Genomic DNA, 18296 nt, shown 5'->3' with positions numbered 1-18296 from the left:
CAAGGAAAATAGTCTAGACTCTAGCGTTAAAGCTGTTAATTTATATTCATCGAAGCGTTGCTTGGCGGATGGGAAGCGGGAACTTGGAATAGTTTTATATTATTTTCTTTCTTTCATGACCAATGGAATCGATGTTTCTTTCGATAAAATGTATGGGTGTCCTGTAACTCACGATGCAAATGTAATATGAAATAAATCACTAGCTAGGCACTATTAGCTATTCCTTCCTTGCAAGTTACGTTGCATAAAAGCATTTAAATCTCACTAATTGACAATCCGACAGTACTTCCGGAAGTACTAGAAAGCAGGAATTCTTCCACGGAATTTTCAGCGTGCAAGAAAAGCGATCCAAGAATATTTATATGCACAAGAGAGAAGCACGTAAAACGTAAGAATAATTCTTAGGCTGTTATTTATTCCTTCCGTGCCAATTTAGAGCGTACGAGACACGTGAACTTCTCTAATTGGCAATTTAGTAATATTTACAATTAATGAGAGGAGCGCAAATTAGAAATCTAATTCTTAGTCTATCAATCTTCCTTGTAATACCACGTTCCCACAATCGTAATTGTTCATTTAAAATTTTTACGCGTGGAAACGTGGCTCTAGACACGCTGTCTACGAAACCCAGAGGCTAGACTAAATAAGGAAATTTTTTTCTTCCGTTTCGTCCTCTTTTCAACTCCTAATTAATACTTTCATCCGTGTAATTTTCTCCCAAAATTTTCTTTGATACGTTTCTATTCGTAATATGAACGAAGATTAATTTATTTATATCGAGTCGAAACATTTAGAGGATTGCATAAATTTGCCTGTGCAAGATCGAACATTTTGGTGAACGTTTGTTATTCGACTACAAGCCATTGCATTTTTGGTTCGCGAAAGATTTGTATCAGACATTTTGTATTCTTAAGCAGAATTTCCAAATATCAGTTTTAGTATTCCCTCGATATGTTGTTCCTTTTTATTAAGACATTGAGACCTTTTCACTTTGACAAATAACGTAGACGTGCGGTTGTTACCGGGTAAACGGAAAAATACATGGATCGGAAAAGAAAATGTCGGAAAAGGTAAGGGTCATGTTAGGTAACGGGACACACTGGACGGGTTCACTCCTATAAAAATAGCAAATAAAGAACAAGCTGGTCTACTCACCGTTGTTTCTTCGATACGTACCGCAGGCAGTTCTTCTGTTGTGTGTGTGGCATGCAACAACTACACACGAGTCTACACACAACGGGCAGCGTGTGTTATTCGCGTGGCCGCGATGGATCAATTTGTTAAACACGTCAAACGGTACCAAAGTTCCAGTAAAACAATAAAATGTAGACGACACAAAAACAACAGTACAAAAAAAAAAAAGAAAAAACAACAACAAACGACACACTGTTTTTTCAAAATTAAAATATATATTATAAACAGTTTTATAATAATAGCAATATATATAATAATCATTATCATTACAATGATATTAGTGTTATTATCGTTCCATTCGTTTTATTAATATTAAGTAATTTAATAAACTGAAACTCTCGTGAACTCAAGTATCTGCGTCTTTTTTTCCTTTTTCGCCTTTTTCTCACTCCCTGTCGGCATTCGTTTTCTCGGAGGGGGGGACAAAAATCGGTATAACAAAAATTATTATCGTTTACGGCAGGACGCGTACGAAATCGTTATTGTGCTTGTCTTTTTGTTTTTGCATTCTTTGCGTAACGATCGGAATGTTTTTCTTGCTCTCTCTTCGGGTGACTTCTCGAGATCTCGCGATTGGAAAATTTCGGCGTCTCTTAAATAAATCGACCACTCTCGAACAAAATAGACGACGCACGACGAAAAGTGTCTATCGAGTTCGGTGAATATTGCACGAAACTATGCTTGAAACCTTATAAACAAACTGTGTAGCAGAGCTTTACGGACTCGTCTCGAAAAGGCACCCGAGGGGACCTTCCACCGCGTGAAAATCGCCACGCGGATCATCGAAGGGATCGAAAACGCGTCGAAACGGTTCGAGGGGCAGTGGTGCACTATTTGTCGCAACGACGAAGAGGAGAAAAATGTTTCCGCGCGAAATCGTCACCGATAAGAACGATACTAAATTAAACAGTAGCAGCAATGAATAATGCAAGTAATGCGTCGCGAAGTGGAAGTTCATCCTTTTCTTTCTATTATTTTCTCTTTTTAAACCCTCGTGTCGTTTCTTTTTCTCTTTCTTTCGTGCGTATACGTGGAAACGCGCTTTCAGCGTCGAGGTTCGATTGGCCGTGATCATATTACTTCTATAATAAATATATACAGGCACGATCGGTAACTGTCGAGTGGCTCAGCTCGTTCTAACGATTACTGTGTTCGTCGAATACAGATTCACCGTCGCGTCGTGGAATGCTTCGTGATTACGGGTTCTCGATCCACCGCGATACGTATCTTATCGAGATCATCGCGATTCTTCGATCGTTTGGTCGAACGATCCGATATTTTGCTGACTGCAAGGTGATCTCGTAAAAAAAACCGTGTTTTCAGCCCGAATGCTTTGAATCCTCTTGAAAAACTACATCGTAAATGTAGGAACAAGTTTTCTCCTGAGAGCCCTCGTTCTCGAGAAAATCGAATTTGAAAGTTCGCGGGGCACGCGACCCTGCGCGCGCTTTCAACGGGTTGGGTCTTCAAAGCCGATTTTCTCGAAAACGAAACCTCGTACGAAGAAATTTTATTGTATATTTTCGGTTTGTTTTTCCGAGAGGAACCCAAAACCGTATCGCTTTTTATCGTACCGCGGATCTAATCTCAGCGAAACCGTTGCGATTCTTCGATAACGATTCCTTTTTTACTGAATACAAAACGATATCGTAAAAAAAATTGTATTTCAACCCTAAAGAATTTGATTCCATTTGAAAAAGTACGTCGAAAATGCAGGAAGAAGTTTTTCCATCGGTGCTATCGTTCTCCAGAAAATCGAGTTCGAAATTACGAGGTATCGCTCACCTGCGCCACGTATGTTCGAAGTTAATTTTCTCGAGAAAGGAAACACCTATGGAAAATTGTTACTCTACACTTTGTATTTGCTTTTTCAAGAGGAATCTTTCTTGGCTGAATACAAGGTGGTATAAAAGACACGGTTCGAAATAAACCCGCTTCCTCATGAAAAACGTAGAAGAAAATTCTCTTACAGGAGTTCCATAGAAAATCGAGTTCGTAGATGCAGAGATTTTCGAAATCGATTTTCCCAAAAATGGATCACCGTACGGGAAAATTGCATCCTACATGTGTTTGATTTGTTTTTCGAGAGGAATCAGAAACTGTACCTCTTTCGATTACACCGTGTCTTCTAAGGCCCGTGTAATTGGAATACAAATATACAAAAGTTCATTATACGATGTCCCGGGTTCTCCAAACTTCAATTTTAGGTCGCAAGCTGAGCTCTACTAGACTATCTCTACTAAACTAGCTCTACTAAACTTCGACTACGAAAATTATGGAATCGTCGCGAATCGGTTTAATCATGGACACTAAACCGCGACGAATTTTTCACCTAGGTTACGAGTGCTGGCAGTGGGCGTATTTAAAGAATCACAATTCTTGATTATCACGAATAAGGGAATGAGCATGGAAGAAGAAACTTCTTCTCGCGGGCGCTGAGCCGCCGAGGAACGAGGAATGTAGGCGTCGAGAAGCAAAACTAACGCTCCGTGCTTCTCTTTTCTTAACCGAAGAACCCGCGACACGGCCCCACGTCGAAAAAAAACTTGTTAGTCAGCTCGAATCGGCCAAATATTCATCCGCAAGGGTACCTTCCGCAAAACTCGTCGGAATCTCTAAAATCATTCTGGAAGAGCTCGATGGACGAATGGTAGCTTTGCTAAGTTGACTACTTTGGAGGCACGCGAGGTAAAAGCAGCAAAAAATAGTTTCAACCCTCTATTGTACGACGAAAACAGTCACTGCAAAGTATGCTGATTAAGTTAAAAAAAAAAGAAAAAAAGAAAAAATCTAATAAGAAATCTTATTTTTTACTTTAAGTATGAACTACAATCTTTTTTCTTGAGGTGGGTTAAAATTCTATTAAAACCAATCTCTCGTAAAGTTTTGCGAGATTTCAGAATACTTGCAGGTTCAAATTAATTTCCTCCTCAAGGGGTAAAATACAATAGAGGGTCGATTAAATTTTGCGACATCGTAAAAAGTAGACTCACGATTCGAATTTGTGATTTCTTCGGCTTCGACCGATGGAGCGTAATTTTTAACGAGGACTGGACGTAGAATAAAAATAGATCGCACGGTAAATAGCGCAATAGCGAGGTGCCCGAGGGTTGATGTCTCCGCGTAATCGAGACGACACGCGTGGGCGGAACGCACCCGGGTCTGAAAATACTTGACAGAGTCGCATTGGAAATTCTTTCCCGACGTGCACGCTTCGATCGATCGCCTCTGCGTCTGTTTCGCACAACTATCGTGCCATACTATTCCCTCCCCTCTGCGTTCCCGTTACGTCTACAATTTCCGTGGTTCGTATCGTATTCCACGTTCGTCCACTCGAGAGTTTTATTGTTGAGAATCGGTATCGAGAACAAGAGCTCTTTCACGCAGGCTGGATGTTGCCTAATCGCTCCAAGGTCAGAGAAAGAACCCTTGCCCCCCACGCTACCGGAATCTCATAGTGGTTAATGGGGACAAAACTCGCAAACAAAAATTTCTTATCAAGAGGTTTCCATTGTACACGATATTTATAAGTTCGAAAAATGCCGAGACCCAAAAACAAATTTAACACGTCTACCGTGGTGGTCACTGGTGACCGCCATTTTAAGTTTGCAACACGTTTCAGTATTGTTTACGATAAAAGAATCCTAATGCGTTCGTAAAATTATAAATAACGTTACTTCCACCCACATATGGGTGATTTTGTCACTAGGAAAAAATTAATTCTCAAGGTTAGATGTTAAAGAAAATAAATCTAAAAACAAAGTTTCATTTTCGTGGATAATTCGAGGGTTTTTTTAGTGTAACGGATACACTGAATTATCGAATATTTCTATTATTCGACCAAATGTCGAGGATATCTTTAGATGTGGAAAACGTGTTAAATAAATGAGCTCTACAGGAACTTATAAATACCAAAAGTTTACTGGAAGTCTTAATAGCAATTTTTGGTCCGTGGACTAGACTGCGCCGACCATCGCGGAGGGAACGCAGCGCGTCAAGAGGGAAACTACTCGGACAAAACTGAAAAACGCAAAAGAAAAAGAAAAAAAAAAACAGGTTCGAAGGCGAAGGGAGCGAGGAGTGTCTCTCGCGCGCAAAACACACAGGCATGCAACAACACACACGCACACTAGCATACACACGTAAGAACCGCGCCAATCGGCGCGTTGCTGATGGGTGTACAATGGTAGGGGGAGGGGGAGATGTGAGTCTAGCCTAAAAGAGACTGCAATGATTTTTTTTTTTTTTTTTAGGTCCGTGAACGTTAATGGGTGGTGTGCACCATACACACGCACGCATACACACACACTCGCACACACACGCGCCGCACAGCGTGTTATCAATCGTTTCGTCGCTCTCTCGGCGTCTGTTTTCGTTCCGTCTCCCTTTTTCGAATCTGACTTTTTAGCTTTACGTTTCGTTTTTTGTTTCTTTTTTTTCTGTTCCTCTATCACTCAGTGATTCTCTCTCTCTCTCTCTTTCTCTCTGAACGTGTCTATAATTTGTGTGTGTTTTTAGCCGTGACTCTGTCCGCCGCGAGACACGATCTACATGTTCTGGATGTCATGCAGGGTGGCTTCCATCTCCTCCTGGAGCAATTTGTTTTTCTCTCTCTCGGCGGCAAGGTCGTCTGGAAAGATTACTGGTTAGAGGGAACACACACGCAAACCACACGCGCTAGCTGCAGCCGTCGGTTAGAGGATGAATGTATGCACAACACACGTCACACGCGACCACGCGATATTACATCATCGTTTTCTCTGGTCGTTGATGTGTTAGTTCTGGCAAATTACGGGATTTGGATTTTTACCGTTTCACTTTGGAAACCACGGGGATGATTGTCTTTAACAGGGAGAAGAATCTGTCGATCGTACAATCCGTTAAACGTCTGGGTAATTAGTTACAATTTCGACCCTTTGTTACACTAGTTCTTCCCTCGAATATACTGGGAATTCTTGGTATTTAAAATTATTGTTACTAGAGAGATTGCAGAGTAACTGATTACAAACCAGGAGTTAAATACACCATATTCTAGAACATCGACTAGATTGAAAAATACCATTTGGGGTGGTTTTGGGGTCGTTGACTAAGAATCTGTAGTTAAATATACCAAACTATAAATGACAGGGCCAATATGGTGGGTATATGCCCTAAAAATGTGAGTAAAAATATTTTCTTATGTTCAAAGCACAAATGTGCAAAATTCTCATCCGAATAAAAATTACAAAATGAAACGTGTCACAGTAAACTGAAAATTCAACAGTATATTAAACAGTAAAGATTTATAAGTGTTTTAGAGCAAAAAACAATAGCTTGGATTAAATATGAAATGATTCAAATTTTAAAATAAATTATAATCGACCATTATTATACTCCTGCTTTCTCTAATGTATACAGGGTGTCTTGTTTAAGTGAGTACAGCACAATATCTCGGAAAGAGTTGTAGTCATTAAAAAAATGTTCGTACAAAAGCTGTACGTTAAACGTTTTTCATTAATATTTATGCAGTGATATTTTTATCTAACAATGATAAATGGAAAGTTTGTGTATTTTTAACTTGTACAGTATTGATAGAATATAATTACGAATGTAATTCAGGGAATATGTCATGAAATACTTCAACGTATTCGTGTCGTCGACAGATTCTTTTCCTCACAGAAGGGGAATACAAGTGGAAACGTGATTTTTTAATAAGTCTACTCTATACTTGAACCTGTTAGAAAATTATGTGTTACTGTGGAATATCTGTTTCCTTCAAAACGAAGAAATGTCGTTTCAAAGTACACAAACGGAACATTATTTCTTTCAAAACTACGTGACCAGTTACCCCAAAAACAGTCGGTCGAATATAAAATTTACTGGTTGAGATAGCGTGTGTCCAACTAATCCTCTCCACGTAAATTTGAAATTCTAAAATCTCATTAATCTTTAAACACATTCAAGTTTATCTAGTGAAATAAATCGATTCGGTCAAATGGGTCTCTGAATTTGGAAACTGGTTGAACGGGTGTCGATGAATGCCTAACGAATTACCATGATCCTAAGCTTTATGGTACAGCCTCGGTTTTCATATTCTGCTCTCTTCGATTCTGTAATTCTCTCTCTCTTTCGTATTTCGATAAAGAACGTAAATTCTAGAGGTAGAATTCTCCATGAAAATACTATCCAAGTAATAGCAAGTAATTCTACGCCGTTGTCGAATTAAAAGGAAATGTGCGACGGCTATTTGAGAAATTCACGATAACTAAAATCACGAACGATAGATGAAATGAACGAAAAGGTCGATGAATACGCACCTTCGAGCCTGTCGACCTCCTTCTGGAGTTTCTGCACGGATCTTTCTGCGAACTCGGCGCGAGCTTCAGCCTATAGTGACAGGAAGAATATATAAATACGCATAATGATATCGTTTTCACGTGATTTGTCATCGATTTTAAAATTTGTGCATCTACGATTAAAAAGGTCTCGTGCATACGTTAACAATTTGCATTACATTACGTTAACGTATTACGCATATGTAAGTAAATCATATGTGATCAGATTTATATAAAATTACATATTTTCTTTTTAAAATCGACGGATTTACAGTAACTTTATTATTTCATATTAGTAAACTCCACTCCATGCTTTAATTTTTTTCTTTTTTTAATAAATACGCGAATACAGTTAGTTAATTGCACACGTCGATCAACGTTACGTCTTCATCACAAAACACTGAACACTCCAATAATCGTACCTCGTGATTGTAAATACAGATGATATCGATATCCCTCTACCCAGCTCGAAACATTAATTAATCGCTCGTTAAAAAAATTCTTTTCTCAATTATTTTGTTCGTTCCTCGTACTTATGCGTAATATGCGAAACGTCGGTACGTGACTGAAACGTGAAATATGTGCAAAAATAAAAGGAGGAAATTCTACAAAGGAATCGGTGTCTAATTAAACCACCAAGAACAAAAGATAAAAAGTAAATAATTGAATTCCAACGATTAATGAAACGAAACGTGTACGACCCAAAACCGTTTCTGTATTTCTTTTTTTTTTCTAAAGCCGGAAACTCACGAATTTTAAATTCTCCGCCACGAATCTATCGCTTCCGGTTCGGTTCACTCGTCAAAGACTTACCTCTTTCAATTGGCTGTCCAGTATCTTCACCTGGCCCACAAAAGTCTCCTCTCTTTGCGTCGCCTGTTTTTAGTCAAGCGTAAAAAAAAAAGAGAGAAAAACAATCTCACGTTAGGATCAGAGAAATAAAATAAACAAAATAAAACACATCGGTTACAGCGATTATGTGTGGAATAAAAGGGGCGAGTGTGTGGTAACGATTTGGCGCAGTGTTATCCAAAATGGCGGGGACACGTTAGAATCTTAGATGGGCGAAAAAGAAAATTTTTTAATATAGATAAATATTAATAATTTAACCAACTCTTTTACTCGGAAAACTTTAACGATTCCAGTAGTTTAAATTTTCTTTTTCTTTTTGGAAACCACTAGGTTCGGAGAGTTAATGGTTTAGCGAAAAACGGTGTAAATCTCGCGACGACAAATCACACACTTGGCAAAACAAGATGCAAAACACTGTCAAAGGATCTGTACCTCCTTTAGACGAGTGGTAAGAGTCTTAATTTGGTTCTTGTACTCCTCCTCGCGCTGGTTGGCCTATATACAGTAACGTGAGCATTATCTATCTCGAAACGAATCATTTGTTTGCTCCGACGACGCCCGTAAATCTATCCGATAATCTCTCTACGTTTTTACGTCTACGTGTTTACGGAACACTTGCAAAACCTCTGTGCTTTATTTTCCTCGCGTATTCGTTTCCTATTGCGTTGTTTCTAGTCGAGGATACAGACATTTTTCTACTCTCAACGCTACCTTTCTTCTTGCAATAGAATCGAGACCAATTTGTCTCTCTGTAGAGATTTTGTTCTCTCGAATAGTCGAACTTTTTAGAGTCTCGGTCTTTTTCAAAACTAAATCTTTCAGACTTTATACTAAAAGCTTCTATACATATACAGGATGTTCGGCCATCCTTTGTAAAAATTTTAATGGGATATTCTAGAGGCCAAAATAAGCCGAAAATTTGTTAATTGAGGCTTCGTTAAGAAGTTATTAAAAAATTTCAAATCATTCACGGAAAAATTATTTTCGGTTGCAGGGGTCAATTACAATCATTTTTGGTCATTATACATACCCCCGAAATCCTATGCACTTTCGAGAAAAAAAATTCAGTAAGTGGAGAAATTTTTCGACGAAATTGAAAAATGTCAAATCGTTCTGAAAAAATTATTTCTAGTTGCAGGGGTCAATTACAATCATTTTTGGTGAATAGACATACCCTCGAAATCTTACGCGTTTTCGAGAAAAAAATTCTTTACCGAATATATATTGTGTGACCGGAAATGTTTTATAACTTTTTAACGAAGCCTCAATCAACAAATTAGTATCCTTGATTTTCGTCTTATTTTGGCCTCCAGAATCACCCATTAAAATTTTTTCCAGGGGTAGCTGAACACCCTGTATAATGTAAATTTTACTTTACTTTTTTTACGTCTCGCTCGATCGATACAACAAAAATTGTTCGAGAGATAGTTAATCGAGCGTTTGTCGCGGTTCTTACGAAAGTGAATTCGAAAGGAAGAGAAAGCGAACAGATACACCGGGTTTTCGTAGGTATTTTTGTATCGCGAATCGTTCGTGACGCTCACCTTCTCTTCGGAGACCTCGAGGGATTTCAAGTTGTTGCCAACCACGCGTAATTCCTCTTCCAGCTCGACGATCTTCCTGCAAAACAAATTGACGGTTACAACGAATCTCGGCTACCTGTTCAGTTCCTACCTGAGCGTGTTTTCTGCTGCGAGGACGAACACTTGGGTCATTTTATTTTTATTCTCAAAATTATACCCTTACGCACACAATCTTATTTCCAACTCCAAGTCGTGAAAGTATTTTTAGACGCAGGGCATTTTAAAAATGAGCAATCAAAAGTTTTCTGATCTAGAATACAAATTCTTTTAGAATTCTTTCACGTTTAAACTTACTTGATCACAAAGGAATATAACTACAATATTATTATAATATTCTATATCGATTCTTCAAGCTACCAATGCCTGTGAATTTATTTTCGAAGATTAAAATTCTAGCATAATACACGATTATTAAATATTAAATATTTGTATATTATACTAGAATTTTAATCTTCGAAAATAAATTTACAGCCACTGGTAGCTTGAAGAATCGAGAGAATATTATAATTCTAGCAAATATCAAATATAAGGATATAGAAATTGAAAATTAAGAACGAGAACTAAATTAGATAAAAAAAAGATTCTCGAAGAAGGCTTGTAATAATTAAGATACCGAATGTTGGCAATATTTTTGACATTTAGTCGACCAGTGTTCGTCCGCGTCAGACAAGCGTTGAGTCGAAAAAGAAGCAGGGAGGGTAACTAGTCATGCACAAACTGAACCACCTACCCTTCCGACAGTTCAGCCTTCTCCTCGGCGCGCTCGAGATCCTGTTCCACCATGACTAGTTTTCTGGCAACCTGTGATCAACAGCCACACGTGTCATGCGAAAAAGCAAGGATATGAGGACTTGAAAAAAAGAAAACAAAACGAAAAAATACAAAACAAAAATTGTATGTAACGCATGCAAACGCCCCAAGGGTTCTGGGTTCTGGGTTCTGCTTCTCCCATCCTCGATCAGCTTGCTGCAGAACCTTGGCACTGAACTTCCTCAAATAAACCATTCAATAAACCTGTATTGGCTATCCAAGAGAATGGATGAGAAGAACAGAAGAGACAGACAAAACGTAGCTAAACGATCTTTTTATATATTTAAATTGTGGTTATTAAATCTGTTTCGTACGAATTCATTCTCTTGGTTTATGAGGGACCGAAAGGAAATCTTTGTCACGGAGTTTGACTACTTGAAATATTTATGTTCGGTGTATAGCCCAATTTTAAATAATATATTGGTGTTCTCATCGGGGGTTGCATAAATGTATTAACTCACGGATGAATTTAAAAATTAAAATTGTCTATATGCAAATATGTTTTTTTAATCAATTATTTTGAACATAAAGAGTCGTATAAAAAGACTTCATAAACTGACCAGAAATTGACTCGATAAACCGAGAGTCGAAACTTACGTGTTTATAATTAAATACGTAATAAATTACAAAAAGAACACTTTTGTTTCCCCAGAAAAGGAATTCATCGAGTGAATTTTCGTTAATATTAATTCCACAGAGCGTCTCCAAGCTCCGATTTCCTTTCGGTGGCGAACATACGTAACGGAACTCGTTAACGACAACGAAGAGCGTCGGGTTGGCAAAACAAAAGGGTTGCACGCATGTTTTTAGGCACATCCACACACGTGGTACGTTATTGTCGTCGAGAAAGGAGGGTGAAGGCGCGACTCGCGCGATAAGGTGCGACGGAAAAGAGAAAAGGAGAAGAAAACTCGTTTGGCACTCGGGGGTGGGTGGCGTGGGCGTACAAAGGGGAACTGTTTCTTTTGAAAAACGGATGCTTACGACTCTCCGGCCTCGGCACGTTCCTCGGCGCGTTCTAGATCGGCTTCAACCATGGCCAATTTACGGGCGACCTGTATAAACGACACATACACACGGTTTCTCCTTATGTTTCCGTTTCGTTTCTCTCTGACACATTTAGCTCTCATTCTCTCTCGCGTTCGTCCGGGCCAGCATCTGGGCCAAGATCGACGATCTCGCGTCGATCTTGCCACCGCTGGCGACGTCGATCCGTGGCTGGAAGAGTTCGCCATCCTCGAGATTCCTGTTTCCACTACGCTCGATTCAAGTTTTTCCACGACCTTTGGAAACGACTCTATTCGCGGTCAACGACGGTTCATCGGAAACGGAGCACTCGATCGTTTTATGCGATGGAAATACGAAGATCCGTAAAGGGGATGTTAACGAATTTGGAACTTTTACAAATTTTTGAAACGCTCTGTCTAAGTGTACTAAACAGTATATTTGTACAAATAAAAAAGGGATGTTGACAAGTTTGGAAATTTTACAAATTTTTGAAACGCTCTATGTAAGTGTACCAAGTAGTAAATTTCTACGAATAAACATTTATCGTTTTGATTATTTTATGAAAGATTTGCTTCGCGAAAGCATTCTGAGGTTGTTTTAGTTTTTAATAATTCTTATTTTGAATAGAAATAAATTTTGTTATTCAACGATCATTATGTTGTTCTAGGAGAAAAGATTGATGTCTCATATTGTATAACTTGAATAGTAATTGTCGAAGAAAATTTTTTTAGATGATTTTCTTTATGATAATTGAACTCTACTGATATTAATTATAGGCATTCGCTTCATTAAATGATGAACGTAGACAACAAATATCTTGTGACCTTTAGACTCTAAAAATATCTGTTACCTTCAATGAGTCTCATTATCTAAAATTATCGTACTCTTGTAAGTGAAATCAAAATATACTTGATTCGTTTAATATATTAATATGTTTTTAAAAACACAATCGACAGTATCCGTGTAATTACAAGAGAGATCGTGGCTATAAGCAGTATTCCAAAGTGTTAAAAAATCATAATTAATGATCAAGAAACTAAAATAAAACAAATACATTTTGTATGTTCATAATGAATACTACTTTTGTATCATTAATTTGCTCGATTATTAGACTGTGAATGTTATGCATTTATGGAGTATGCAAATGTGACAAATAACTGTAAAACTTATGCAGAATGTATTGACCTATTCCAGTTAAAACATTAATATCATTGGTATTCGTTTATGAAATATTTATCTGCATATGTTTTGTATATGTTTCTCATATTAACCGTATTGTAAATGGAACAAAATATAGTCTAGTTACTAAAATACTGACACAATCTAATAACCAAATAGACTACACATTTTATTTAAATAAATTTTAAAGATCACTGTTTGTGTTGTAGTGTGTGTTTATATAATTCTTATGTATAATCTAGTTTTAATTGTCGATCGATTTTTTAAAAATAACAGAATCCAAGTGTTGTGTGACTGAAAAAGTTTGGGAAACGCTGGCCTAGAACATTTTTCGTATCTTGCATCGCACGAAGATAACTCAGTGTTCCATTTCTGCAGAATTATTGCGTCATTTAAAGAATTCGATAATCGAGTTTTCAAAGACAACGTTCGCCCTTTCGTTACGATTGTTTCAATTTCTGGAATAAAGGACGTTTATCTATTTGCGAAAATAAGAAAAAAATCAAGAATAACGAAATTTCGTTTGAGGCTTCTCTACTTTTCAACCTATAAAAATTGTATTGCAACAAAGGAAAGTTTCGACTACTAAGTTTCATATTTTCAAATTTGTAAATAAATCTTAAAGAGAATTAAATTCCAATAAAAAAACAAACTTTGCTCTATCTTTTTCAACCCTCTGTAATAAATATGACTCTGAAGTTACATACTTCTTATCCAAATTTGAATAGCAATAAAAAAATCAGTATACAATTTTACATTATCTCACTCTGGGGGTGGGAACAATTTAAAATTTATGCTTAATGAAATTTACATTTCAATTCATATCTCAGTGTTTATGGTCGTATTTTTTCAGAAACGAAATATTGTGTTGCGGAGGGTCGTCGAAGAAGACATAAAATTAATTTATTTCCAGCATATTTTCGGACACAAAGCTTCAAAGGTAACCTGGTTATTTTTAATTTGTTATTTTGGCATGTAGAATCGCCCTTTAGGAGATTGCCTACTTGTAGGTAAATACCTTGTATATTCCATTGCAAACATCTCGTAATGGACGGACCTCGTCTCGCTCGGTTAAGGGGTTAATCGTATTCCGCGTTCTTACGCGCAACTGCGCATCCCGTTCGCGATGGAATCGCAAATATTGAACCAGTGAAACACTAACCGCGAACCGAGCTTTGTTAAACCATACGAGATTGCATAACGGGCGAGACAACTTTGAAACGCGTCGAGGCGAAGCTTGAATCGATGGACCAACTTCTAACATCCTCGACGCCCCGAGAAATCTTCAAATAGAACTCGAGGCTAAGCGCGAATTACGGTCACTGGCAGGCAAAATTATTAACTCTCGAACAACGAAAGATAAAACATCGTTCAGAAAAAAAAAGATTAGAATTTCAATAACAGAATGTATGGGAAAACGTCTGACCAGTTTGTGCGAAGCTTTCGTTACTTCTTGTAAAAATTGTATTTGCTAAAGATTCTAAATCAAATTAATCTTCGAAGGAGAAATATTACCAAAAATAAATCTTACTTAATGGTTCGTGGGATAAATTTCTATTCGTTTATAATATGTACAATTTTACTTTGAATAAAGGTACAAAAACAAAATGGCTGCGTGGGTGAGAGCTTCGCACATGCAGTGACCTATATCGTATCGTAGAATATCTAAAAACTAATGTTTTTAATGAAAAAGGATGCTACTATGCGGCTTTTTTGAAAGGTCTACTGTCACACCAAAGGTTTGTTATAGAAATTAGAAGAGTATTTGCAATAACGATAACCTATAACATTGTTTTAACAAAACAGGCAACAAACCTTTGGTGTGACGATAATTTTAAGAAAAAATCCAACAATAGGATCTTTTTTCATTAAAAATATTAGTTTTAAGATATTCTACGATACGATATAGGATGGTCATTTTGTTATGCCGGTCACTGTATTAACCTGGCACCGAACGCGTTGAATAAAAATTTGAATTTTAATCGAGACTTTTCGTACGCCCTTAAAGCGTCTCGAAGGATAGAACGAAATATTTCACGAGGGGAAATTTACCGGTTCGATATCTGTTGTTCGAATAAAATTTTGCTCGTCTCTGGTCGCGTGGTCGGATAACATTTATCGCGGTACTCTTCCAGCCGAGGAGCGAATCTCGTAAAAAGGACCGAGCGAACAGATAAGAACGCGAGCGATCATGCTGCGTTCCCGAGTGTCGCCGATCGGCACGAACGTACGGAAATCGTTCGCCCGGCGACTGTGGCCGCCGTAGAAAAATCGACCAAGGAATTCGCTACGTCCTCGGAATCAATAGTAAAACGGAATCGCCCTTTCGTTTGTCTACGGCGACCTTTTCCGTTCTACGCATGCAACGAACTACAACCAACGAACGACCGTGACGCAACCCCATCGCAAAAATGGCTTCCCTCGTCGCTATCTTCGCGCGAACATTGACTTTTCGCTTAATAATTAATTACGGTCGACACACGCTGTGCGTTTCGAACGCAGCCACTTCTCAAATACGATTATCAACCCCTTTTCTCGTTGAGCATATATCGAAGAAAAAATTAAATGTCCACACGATAATTTTATACCCTGACGACACTAGTTTTGCATAAAAACTATTTTTTAATTTCCATAAGATGAATTATTTTTGTGGATCAATGGATTTCTTGCACGCAAATAAATGAACAAATAAAATAAATAAAAGATACTAGGTACGATTTAAAAATTGAAGAAAATATAAAACTACAGGCACAGAGTTCTCTTTTCATACAGCGTTAATAATTAAGAATTTAAATCCAAGCTTTAAAATAATGACTTCACAAAATGGCTGACGTAATTTATCCACCAACGATAACTCCAAAAATCATATTTAATTAGCTTGAACTGCTCCATGCCCAAGGGGTTAACATATCGATTTCTCGTTTCCCCGAACGACATCGAAGATAAGCGTTTGAAACGAACCGCGCCATATGTTCAAAGGGCCGTCTTCACCGACGAGTTATCGCCATTGATCCCCGGAATAAATTTATTCGACGATTTGCGTGACGGTCGCGCGTTAATAAACAGAGGGTGAAAGATGAGTGATTACTGCATCGAAACAGAGGGAAAATGTTGTTAGGGCTCGCCACTGTTGATCCGAGCTTCTGGAATAATTGTTATGCGGTTAGATCGTTAGGACAAGCGAGGTTCGTCAGAATCGTGGGGGATTCTGACGTTTCACTGCAATCAGACATTAATTAACGACACACTGTGATTAGTCTCGATAAATCACGATTAATACAACAGATTCGTTACTAGGATCGTTTTACTGACGCGTCGAAGTTACAAAGATGTTCTCTGTGAAATCGGAGGGCTGTAATGGAGGATCGATTCGTAGCAAACGCGCCGTCGAGTGGCACGAAACCGTTCGGTTTTCACGTCGGGGAACTTTCTTTTCTGCCCGTCTAATACTACACCGAGTCGTATTAATGTTACGTGCGACTCGGACCGTGGCCCGTTCGTGCTTGTCGTTGCGTTTTCACAACGTGTTTTGCATGCCAGGAAACTTTCCTGGCATATTGTAATTTTATTCGCCAAAGCGAACTCCTCCGTAACAATTACCGCACCGGTTCGAATTCTACGTATAATACGAAGCATCGAACGGACCGTAACAACAGAAGAAGCAGAATCGTTCCGCGACCAATTATTCTTAATTATCGATCAAAATCAAATAAGCTTCCCTGCCGATTTCTTTCAATAAACTCGATATTATTTTCATACGGTATTTAAAACGATATCTAAAAGGAAAATTAAATTTTATTTTTAGACAATTGAAAACTGGCATACCAAGAATTTGTCATGGAATTTATTTCTGCGGACTCGTTAAAATTCATCTAATATTGGGAATTAATGTTTTTAACTCCTTGTGTGTTAAATCTCAGATCTACTTTAACAGTTCCGTAACTAATCTTTTTGGGAAACAGTACTACTCCCATATAAGTCTAAGCAATTTTTACACTGGCAGATTTGCACTATTTTTCGAAAAAATTAAAAATTACTAATTTCTTACGAGACTTATAATATTTATATTCAGAGAGCACATTTAGTATGAAATTCCCCGGAGTTTCTCGTTTTAATTTTTTATCTATGATTATTTTACAATTCTCTGGAACACTGCAACGAATCAGATATCTAATTTGCCTACCTTTCCCTCTTCGCTGAGCACGGTTTTACTCGTTTATCTGGCGAAGTACTCGAATCAGCTCGGGAGATTTGGCGTGGTTAAAGGATCGAAAAGTACGTTTACCAAAAAAAAAAATATCTTTGTAACTTCAACGCGAACGCGCGACACCACCTACCAGAACAGATGGATTTGCGTGTCGGGACATTTTCAGAGCTACGAGCACGTCCCGAATTCCAGCAAAGCAAAAATAGAGTCTTTGGACAAAAAGCAGCACCATTGTTGCAACGAGACCCGCGACGAGCCTCGTTTCCGTATCACAACACAAAACGAACAATTCGCGGGGCCAGTTTCCGGTTAAGACGAACCGAACACGCGGACCCACAACATACAAATTCACCGGTGACCGACGATCGATAGACGATTCCGTGCGATTTTTTTTTTTTTTTTCAACTTTATCGAACGAACTGAATTTCTTTATTATTATTTTTTCTATTTTTTTTTCTCTCTTTTTCCTACGAAACTGGCACTTGTGAAACTTATTACTCTCGTTCCAACAAACACTTTGGAAATCACAGATATACAGCGGTCCTATGCGAAGTCGCGCTCAAAACACGTGACACAGTTATTCGTACGCGCGTATCACCACTTTCCCCTCCCCCCTCCTCCCTTAAATTCTACCATATTTACGTATCCGGATCTTTTTCTCATTTATTCCCTTTTACCCGAATGCTACATCACGCGAACACTGCACTTCTTACCCGTCGATCAATGCACTTATACTCGACGAAATCACAGACGATTGCTATTATACTCACGATTTTTTTTTTTTTTTCTTTACCCTTTGTAACGTCGTTTCCTCCATCGAAACACTTTCATCGAAATAAACGCGAACTCTTATTCCTCCCTCTCGTCGAATTGGGGGAGCCTCCAATCGAATATTGCCAATATTAAATATTACTCGAGAACGATCGTTGTTAGCCGATTTTACGCGATGGATTTCGATCGAGACGCGTTCGAGCAGATATATACCGGGTGGGCCACGGCGGTTTCGAGCACACAGAGAGAAGACAGAGAGTTACGGGGTTAGGCACTATCTCGACTATCGACTAGGAACCATCGTCATCGTCGTGATCGTTATTTTTATCGTTATCATTGTCACTGCAGCCATCACGCTTGACAGTCGTGGGCTCGCGA

General features: G+C 38.2%; 1 protein-coding gene and 1 long non-coding RNA gene across 27 annotated transcripts in view; both read right to left on the bottom strand.

The window, feature by feature from the left end:
• The window catches only part of Tm1 (tropomyosin 1), a 51808-nt gene that overhangs the window by 5748 nt on the left and 27764 nt on the right, over positions 1-18296 (bottom strand). For 9 of the 26 annotated variants that reach the window (XM_076775578.1, XM_076775577.1, XM_076775583.1 and 6 more), the window contains 4 exons: positions 11738-11808; positions 9905-9980; positions 8793-8855; positions 7491-7560 (listed from right to left, as the gene is read on the bottom strand). In XM_076775578.1, coding sequence (XP_076631693.1) covers positions 7491-7560; positions 8793-8855; positions 9905-9980; positions 11738-11808 — 280 coding nt within the window. Of the gene's footprint in view, positions 1-103; positions 5825-7490; positions 7561-8321; positions 8385-8792; positions 8856-9904; positions 9981-10673; positions 10745-11737; positions 11809-18296 lie in introns of those variants that run through there. The other 17 variants (XM_076775579.1, XM_076775574.1, XM_076775575.1 and 14 more) reach the window with 7 other exon arrangements.
• Positions 12097-18292, bottom strand: LOC143346912 (uncharacterized). Its single transcript, XR_013080527.1, has 2 exons — positions 17278-18292; positions 12097-16159 (listed from the first exon to the last, which is right to left on the bottom strand). It is a non-coding gene; the product is annotated as an uncharacterized LOC143346912 (long non-coding RNA).

Source organism: Colletes latitarsis, chromosome 10 (genome assembly GCF_051014445.1).
Source record: "Colletes latitarsis isolate SP2378_abdomen chromosome 10, iyColLati1, whole genome shotgun sequence".
Lineage (NCBI taxonomy): Eukaryota > Metazoa > Arthropoda > Insecta > Hymenoptera > Colletidae > Colletes > Colletes latitarsis.
The sequence above is the reverse complement of the archived record's forward strand: the minus strand, read 5'-3'. Positions and strand labels throughout refer to the sequence as shown.